The sequence below is a fragment of the Marmota monax genome, unplaced genomic scaffold, assembly GCF_021218885.2.
Source record: "Marmota monax isolate L192 unplaced genomic scaffold, Marmota_monax_Labrador192_F-V1.1 WCK01_AAM20220418_F8-fsc00263, whole genome shotgun sequence".
NCBI classification, from domain to species: Eukaryota; Metazoa; Chordata; class Mammalia; order Rodentia; family Sciuridae; genus Marmota; species Marmota monax.
This window is the reverse complement of record NW_026693408.1, coordinates 604,737-614,017: the sequence shown is the minus strand read 5'-3', so window position 1 is coordinate 614,017 and position 9,281 is coordinate 604,737. Positions and strand designations below refer to the sequence as shown.

General features: G+C 40.4%; 1 protein-coding gene across 1 annotated transcript in view; it reads right to left on the bottom strand.

Annotated features, from left to right (window-relative positions):
* Positions 1-1,982: 1,982 nt before the first annotated feature.
* Rasgef1c (RasGEF domain family member 1C) overlaps positions 1,983-9,281 on the bottom strand; it is an 84,797-nt gene continuing 77,498 nt past the window's right edge. The window contains exons 14-15 of the mRNA XM_046457113.2: positions 3,222-3,294; positions 1,983-2,732 (exon numbers count right to left, since the gene is read on the bottom strand). Coding sequence (XP_046313069.1) covers positions 2,708-2,732; positions 3,222-3,294 — 98 coding nt within the window. The 3' untranslated portion in view covers positions 1,983-2,707. The remainder of the gene's footprint in view (positions 2,733-3,221; positions 3,295-9,281) is intronic.

Below are 9,281 nucleotides of genomic sequence, written 5' to 3'. Positions count from 1 at the left end.
AGCCTCCCAGCATATGGAGGTGGTGCTGTTGATTGGACACTTATGCCCTCTGGTGATAGAAAGGTGTTAGTAGCAGTCTCCTGTAGAGGTGGCGCTGTTGGTTGTAACTTCAGCTCCAGGCCCAGTACTTCAGAGCACTGGCTCATCTGGGTCCACCAGCATAAATAAACCTGACTTCTCCAACTCTCCCAGTGATGCTTGGTCTCTTGATGAGCATGATTTTTGTAACACTATCAGGAATTGTTTCTAGAAGACAAGTCCTGCGCCTGAGGCTGTGGCTTTGACTAGATTGACAAAGTGGGGAACAGCAGTACAAAAAGCACAGTGTGTGCAAGGCCAGAGGAGGGGGAAAGTTCTGTGTTTCTTTTGCAATGGGGTTGGTAAAGCCAGGAGCTATCTTTCATAAATGCTATTAGGATTTGACCTTCCTCTCCAGCTAACCCATGACATTTCAATCTCAGTGGGACTGGACTGTTTTCTCAACCTCCTTTCTTCAGGTTTTCCACAGCCAGGTTCGAGGCTGATGATAGGGAGAACTGAGTTGGGGCCTTGGCCTCTAGGAAAGGAGTGGAGATGCCTGGCTGTGGGAGGCATTTTGAGGCTGGACTTGGGAGAGAGAGCTAGGATGCTAGGCCTGGGTGAGGAATTGCATGAGGCAGGGAGAGGGCATCTTGGCTAGTTGCCCCCAGGACTCCCAAGCTCAGAGTTTCTTCATAGGCCCCTGAACCAATTAACTTAGGAATAAGGAGGTAAAACCAGGAGATCAGCATGGCCTTGGCTCTTGGGGTGAGGGGAGAACCCCCTACCTCCTATTTCTATAGCTGGAGCAGGAGACGGTCTCCTCTGGTTGAAGCCAGGCTCTGAGCATTGATCTTGTATCTGCTAAGCCCAGCCTAACTATAGACTGCTTACCCCAGATATTGACAGGCAATACTCTTCACAGCCAGGAAGCAGGGACAGTTCCTGCTGCCATCTGAAGAGGATCTTTTCTAATGTTGCCTTAGGGATGCCAGGAACTGAGAGACAGTTTTGGGTAGGGATAGGGAAATGAGGAGGTGACTCTAGATAGCTCCTGGAATTTCAAGTCTTCTTGAGTTTGGCCCCAACAGCACCATTTCAGGCCCCCATTGGGAGCAGTACATGGAGTGTGGAGGGACAGAGAGCCTGGGATCATCTCAAGACTAGTTTCCTGCTTTGCCACTATCTGCCTACTCTACTTGCCCTTTCTGGGGTCTCAGGGGAAAAGGGGGATGGTTGGTTGTGTGCAACCCTAGTATGTAGCACTCTCACAACTCTGCCAGGGTTCTGGCTCCTGGGGCTTTCTGGGGCCTTACTGAAGTCCTGGTTCACCAGGTACAGTTTCCTGAGTTGGGTGAGGCACTCATAGCTGCTGGTTATCTTTTCCCTGTCTGTCCCCCAAGACCGTCCCAGTCTTGTTCTGAGTGGGTCCCAGCCACTGCGGGGCCTAACATGGGCAGGAACCAGGTGGGGTGGGCCAGTGCATCTCAACACTCCATCTACTTCCCACACCTGTGCCCACACCCAGCAGTCCTTGACCTGCAAAGAGGGTGCATATCGCACTCCATGACTTCCTGACTAGGTGAACTCATCACAGGCCAGGTGAGGCCTCAGCTGCTCCACTGCTCATTTGCTTCCTGGTCCAGTATAGGAAGGACTAGAAATACAGGCTGGGTGAAGACTGTGGGGGAGCCTCAAGGTGTTCCCTATTGGTTTTATTGCCACCTTCTCTGTACAAGAGGCATTTGAACACATGCAGGCAGTTGGTATCCATTCACCACAGATTTACTGAGCACTTGATATGCACCAGCCTCTGTCAGCATGACATGGGGTCTATGGATAGGAAATGGCCACCACTTCCTACTCTTTAATGTCAGCTGCAACATTCCTGGGGCTGATTTAAGAAACAACCCTGCATCTTGGTTGAATGCTACTTAAAATCCAGAAGTCAGTGACTCAGAGTGGACATGGATATCCAGGATTTATGAACATGTGTTTATACCAACTTTAAAGTTTACAAGGGAGCTATGCAACAGGATTGTAATGTTCACATTGTCAACTTTGTGATCCACGTGTGTCCTGCTAAACTGTTTCACAGCCGTCACCAGAAAGTTATTCTGATATCAGCAGGATCCAGAAAGGGAAGGGTGCATGGGGCTGCAGAGACAAGCCCATTGGGAGGGACAGGGTAGCAGTCTGTCAGCAGAATGGCAGGGGCCGCTGGTCGGCTCTGAGCTGGTATAGGCTTATTTCACATCATGTCATGATGCCTGCTATAGTTCCAGAGACTCTCAACCAACTGGTGACAAACTGTGTGGACTTCTGTGGTGCATGTCACTTAGTAAGATAATGCGATTGCAGTCACTCAATTCTCTGGGAGTAGCACCATGTCCTTGTCCAGGATGGACAGACTGACTGGCAATGTGGCCTCCACAGTCCTTAAGGCAGGTAGTCACCAAGGCGTATGCCACCCATGTGTCTGGGGGCCCTGTCTAGTCTGCCAGGGATGCAGTCCCACAGTAGGTTTCCTGTACCCATGCAGCTATTGTGGTGGGTACCAGGCCACAAGGTCTTGATTTGCAAAGTAGTGAGGCCCTGCTTCTGCCTCCGCCAACTGGGCCATTTGAGGCGGGGCTGTGGATGGCCTCTGCTGGCTCCATCTCTTCCTCCTCCTTCAGCTCTGGGCTTCTCATGTCTTCCCCAAAATAGAAGATCTGTAGATTTAAAAATGCCAGAAAGTGATGAGGGTCCCAGCCCTGATTTCTCCCCAGCATGGATACCTTCACAGCATATGAGAGGAGGTGGCCAGAGAATGTTTGGCAAGTCTTTTTGGCTCAGTCCTCACGAGCCCATTGCTGTGACTCGTTTCTGATCTCCATTCAGCTGTGTTAACATGCAGAATAAACAGGATATGGTATGTGTGTTTTGCTTTCTGGAGTACAGATATGGACTGGGAGTTTCTGGCCCTGGAACACATATCTTGATTGCCCAAAGACCAGCTACCAGTGGTCATGGACTTACCCTAGCCCTTGAGTTCTGTCCCAATCCCTATGAACTTGGGCTTATTCTTCTCCCTGTCTATGGTCTGGCCAAGGCCCCAGGAGACTGATGATCAGGTATCTCAGAAGCCCCTTAGCCCTCTTCCAAGCAGCCCAACCCCCTCCCTCCACCCACCCTATACCCATCCTGGCACAAAGACTGACCTTAGAGATTTCCACCTTTCTTTTTCTGTTTGGTTCTCTGGGCTCTCACTTTCATAAGAAGCCAAATAAAGACCTAGGCAGAAAAGGAAGTGAAATTATATAATTACGGTAGATGATGATAATTGGTTCTACACTCAGAGCTGGGTCTACTTTTTATTTGTAAATTGAACTTTTGCTTGCAGACAATTGTAGATTCACATGTGGTTGTAAGAAATAATGTGCCAAGATCCTGCGAACCTTTTACCAATTTTCCCCCAATAGTAACCACTTACAAAACTATAGTATAGTATAGTATAGTTTATACCATTCCTTGATGATGCTGTGAAAGTGATACTCATTCATAGAAACTGCACTTTGAATTTCAAGTTGTATCTTTTCCCTGGCTAGTGATAGGTGGGAAGATTTCATTTGAGATACCAGGCAGTTAGCTGGGTGATCACAGGGGGAACAATCAATACTCAATAGTGCATCATATTCAATGAATTATACAAGATATTCTAAACTTTATTATACAACAAGCTTTGTGTTAAATGATTATGCTCAATGTGGGCTAATATTAGTGTTCTGGGCACATCTAAGGTAAGCTAGGCTGAGCTATTATGTTTAGTAGGTTAGATGTATTCAGTGCATTTTTGACTTAAGAATATTTCTAATGCATGCTGGAATTTATTGAGATGTAACTCCTTTGTAAGTTGGGGAGCATCTGTGCAGTATATATCACAAGTGGAAAATTGATACTGATACAGAACATGTCCATTTCCACCAAAGTATCCCTCATGTTGACTTTTTATAGCCACAACTATTTCCTTCTTAGCCCCACCCTTTCCTTAAGCCCTGGAAACACTGATCTTTTATCATTTCAAGAATGTTATATTAAGTTGAGCCATAGAGTATTTTACCTTTTGGGATTGTCTTTTTTCACTTATCATAACTCTGGAGATTTATCCATCCTATAGCATGTATTGACAGTTCGTTCTTTTTGGTAGCTACATAGGAAATGGTAAGGATGTATTACAGTTTGTTTAACCAGTCACCCACTGAAGGACATCTGGGTTGTTCCTAGTTTTTGGCTATAACAAATAAAGCTGCTATAAACATTGGTGTACAGATTTTTAATAATTTTATTTGACCTTGAATATTCATCTGTCTAGAATAAAAAAATGATCAAGAGTGCAATTACTGGGTCACATAACTTACATATTTAGTTTTATAAAATGTTCTACCTAGCTCTATACAGATGCTCCTCGACTTTTGATGGGATTACATCCCAGTAAGCCCTTTGTAAAGTGAAATAATTTTAAGTAAAAAGTGCTTTGAGGGCTGGGGTTGTAGCCCAGTGGTAGAGCTCTTGCCTAGCATGTGTGAGGCACTGCGTTTGATTCTCAGCACCACATATAAATGAACAAATAAAATAAAGTCCATTGACAACTAAAAAAAATATTTTTTTAAAAAAGTGCATTGAATTCCTAATCTACTGGTCATCATAGCTAAGCAACACAGCACACTGTAGAGTCTTGGATATTTTCCTTCAGGATCACAGAGCTGACTGGGAACTGGGGTTCACTGCCCTGCTCAGCATTTCAAGAGAGTATTGAACTGCATATTGCTAGTCCAGGAAAGGATCCAAATTCAAAATTTGAAGAGTAATTTCCATAGAGTGTCATTGTTCTCACTGATTTCTCACTGTAAAGTTGAAAAATCATAAGCCAAACAATTTAAGTTGGGGACAGTCTGTATCTTGAAAATTTTCTCTTTCCCCTACTCCCAAAAGTTTTAGAGTTTTACATTTTGTATTTCTGTCTGTGATCCATTTTGAGTTATTTTTTATTTTTGGTGTAAGGTCTTAGACTTCAGTTAAGGTTCATTTTTTGGGTTTTTGGATGTCCAAATGCTTCAGCACAGTTTTTTGAAAGCCTATCTTGACTCCTTTCAATTGTTTCTGCACTTCTGTTAAAAACCACTTGGGTACATTTGTGTGAGTCTGTTTCCGGGTTCTCTGTTCTTCTGCATTGATCCTTATGTCTGTCTCCTCTCGCAGTATGACACTGTCTTGATTACAATAAAATAAATTGGAGAGTTCCATTCTGTTCTACTTGCCACTATATAATGACAGCCTTGTTATTGTTGTTATTTTGGTATCAGGGATTGAAACCAGGGGTGCCTAAATGCTTTTTACTTTTCATTTTGAGACAGGATCTCATTAAGTTGTTTAGGGCCTGGCTTTGAACTTGAGATTATCTTTCCTCAGCCTTTTGAATTACTGGGATTACAGGTGTGTGCCACCATGCCTGGCAGCTCTAGGACTTTTTGTAGATTCCTTGAATTTTTTAAAAAAATATCATCATCTGCAAATATGGATAGTGTGATTTTTTTTTCCCTTTATGATCTGTTGTTTTCTTTTCTTGCCTTATTACACTAACTATGTTGACTAACTAGGGAACAGAACATTCCTTGCCTTGTTATTCATCTTAGCTGCCAGCAGATTCAAAGTTTGGTGAGAGTTAGTAGGAAAGCATTTAGTCTTTCACTATTAAATATGATGTTATAAGGTTATTTGTAGAAGTAATTTATCAAGTTGATAAATTCTGCTCTGTTATTATTACCTGATAACTTTTTATTTACCATGAATAGGGGTAGAACTTTGTCAAACACTTTTCTGTATTGATTGATATAATCATGTAATTTTTCTTCTTTAGATATTTAATATAATAGATCACATCAATTGACTTTCAAACATTGAAGAGCTTTGGTCATGATACATGATTATTTTCATATATTTCTGAATTTTACTTGCTAATATTTTGTTAAGGATTTTTCTATCTATGTTCATGGGAGATTTTGGTCTACATTTTACTTTTCACACTATCTTTGGTTTTAATATAAGGTCAATATGAAGTATTATGGTTTGACTGTTTGTGTTCCTCCAAAATTCATGTTGAAATTTAATCCTCCAATGTAAAAACATGAAGATGGGGAACCCCATGAGTAGGCCATGAGGGGTCCATCTTCATGAATGGGATTACTGACCTTATAAAAGGGCTTGGGAGTGAGTTCAGCCTTACTGACTTTCTGCCATCCTTCTCTACATGAGGATGCAGCAAGAAGATGCCATCTTGGAAGCAGAGAGCCAACTCTCATCAGACTCTGAATCCGCTGGCACCTTAAGCTTGAATTTCCTGGCCTCCAGAACTGTATGAAATAAATCTCTATTATTTTTAAAGCACCCAGCCTAAGGTATTTTGTTATATCAGCCTGAACTAAGACAACTGGCTAAATAAAATAAATTGGAGAAATCTTGTCATTCTCTTATTATGTGAGAGAACATATGGGAAGAATTACATGACAGTTCAACCTGTAGTCTTTCAGATTATTGTAGATAATATCAGTCTTAATGGGTATATTTTACAGTGGCATAATGCTTCCAGAATATTTTCGAAGAAAATTATGGCATGGAAAGAAGGCTTTTAGTTCTTGATACATTATGTCTCTCAATGGAATATAATAGCATCTTTTTTCCCTCAGAAGATGTGTGCATTTCATTATCTCATTATCTGATATGTGTTTGGCATAAAGCACTTTTCCATTTCCTTTATTATATTTTATTTTTTGGGGGGACACATATGGGAGAAATTTTCCATGAGTTGGAAATTCTGTTCTACAGTGTGTCTCATTTGGGATTAGCCACAGCCACTTTTCTGCCAAGGTATAGGGAAATATGTTGATTAATCATGTAATTGGTGTTCTATTACTCGGGTCAGAAACTGACCTAGGTATTCTGGTTGTCACACATCTTTCTCTCGGTACCAAATTTTTCCCCTTAGCCAAATACCACTTCCCTGAGCAGCAATTTAGTCATTACCCCCTGATATAAATGTGAAATCTGTCACAAAGATGATGATGTTGTGACACAGAGAGGGATCCTCTGGGAGGTTTAACCAGGTTTTCTACAAGATTGAAATAAATGTGACATTTTGTTCATATTTATAATTAAATTTATTCCTTTAAAAAAAATAAAAATAAATAAATTGGAGAGTTCCATTCTGTTCTACTTGCCAGAGATAGTGTTGTTTTTTTCCTTCTTTTCTGCTATCTTGGGGCTTATTTTGCTCCTCTTTTTCTAAAATTTTGGATTAGGATTTAGATTATTGATTTGAAACTTTTCCTTTTTTCTACTGTGTATATTCAGTGCTATGAAATTCCCTCTCAGTCCTGCTTTAGCTGTACCCCACAAATTCTGTTTGTATTTTTATTCAGTTCAATTACTTTTTTTATTTCCTTTGAGTCTTTTTTTGACTCATGAATTATTTAGAAGTGTGATTTTATTTTTAAACATTTATTTATTTATTTATTTTGGTACCAGGGAGTGAATCCAGAGGCACTCAACCACTGAGCCAGATCCCTAGTCTTTTTTTTTTTTTTTTTTCCTATTTTGAAACAGGGTCTTGCTAAGTCACTTAGAGCCTTGCTAAGTTTCTGAGGCTGGCTTTAAACTTGTGATCCTCCTGCCTCAGCCTCCTGAGCCACTGGGATTGTGGTGAATGCCACCACACAGAAGTGTTTTGTTTAGTTTCTAAATGTTTGGCGACTTTCCTGTGGTCTTATGTTTCTGATTTCTAATTTGATTCCAATGTGGTTGCAGAACCTACTACTCATGATTTCAATTACTTCAAATTGGTTGTGCTTTGTTTTATGGCTCAGGATATAGTAAATATTGGTTTATATTCTGTAGGCAATTGAAAAAAATTAGTACCTTGGAGTGTTCTAAAAATGTTGATTAGATCTTATTTAATGGTGCTATTGAGTCCTTTGTCTTTGCTAATTTTCTGTCTTGTTGGTCTTGAAGTCCCAATTACTTTTCAATTTATTTCTCCTTTCAAGTAGCTTTACTTCACAAATTTTGTAGCCCTACTGTTTGTCAGATACATACTTAAGATTGTTATGTTTTCTTGAGGGATTGATTTTTCATTATTATATAATTTATCTGATATCAATATTTACACTTCTGTTTTTCCTTTGATTAATGTTTGCATGGTAAGTATTTTCCCATTCTTTTGTTTTTCAATATACTTACATCATTATATTTGAAGTGAGCTTCTTAAAGACAACATATAGTTTGGTATTTTAAAAGTTCTTTCCTTGGAAGTTTTTTAAATCCACTAAGCCAACTTCTGTCTTTCACTCAGTGTATTGAGACCATTTGCCTTTAATGTAATTATTGGTATGTTAGGGCTTAAGTCTGCCATTTTATTATTTATTTGTTTTCTGCTTTTTTCGTGTTTCGCTTTTCTGTTTTATTTTTCTTCTCTTCCTATTTGTTACACCAACAACTTTTAGAATTTCATTTTGATTTGCCTATAGTAAATTCCTGAAGGATATTTTCACTGGATACTGGATTCTAGGTTGACTGTTAGTTCCTTTCTTTCAGCATTTGAAATATAGGGTGCTGTCTTCTGGCCTCCATAGTTTCTGATGAGAGATCTGATATCATTCAGCTTGTTTTCCCCCCATTGTCTTTTTTTCAAAATTTGTTTTTCCCTCCTGCTTTCCCTCCCTTCCTCTCTCCCTCCCCCTTCCTCCCCCCACCCCCACCCCTCTCTCTCTTATTTTTTTCTTCAGTTTTCAGAAGTTTGACTGTGATGTGCTTTGGTATGGGTTTTTTTGGGTTGATCCTTTTTGTGCTTCATTCAACCTTTTGAATCTGTAGGTTTGTCTTTTCTAATTTTGAGAACTTTTCTAATTTTGAGAACTTCAGTACTTTTTTAATAGTGCTGGGGTTTTATTAATATATTCACTACTGACTCACTGCCAAGCACATTGCAGGGTCTCAAGAAATACTGTTTACCTCTGCCCCTCTTCTCATGTACCTTTTTTTAAAAAATGTGATGCTGAGGATTGAACCTAGTGCCTCACATGTGCTAGGTGAGCGCTCTACCCCCTGAGCCACAATGCCAACCCCTTCTCATGTACCTTTGACACATTTCATTGCCCAAGTTCCACTATGAGGTGATTGGCTAATGACAATAATCATCATAATAACTAGTATATTTGGTTGAGGATGAA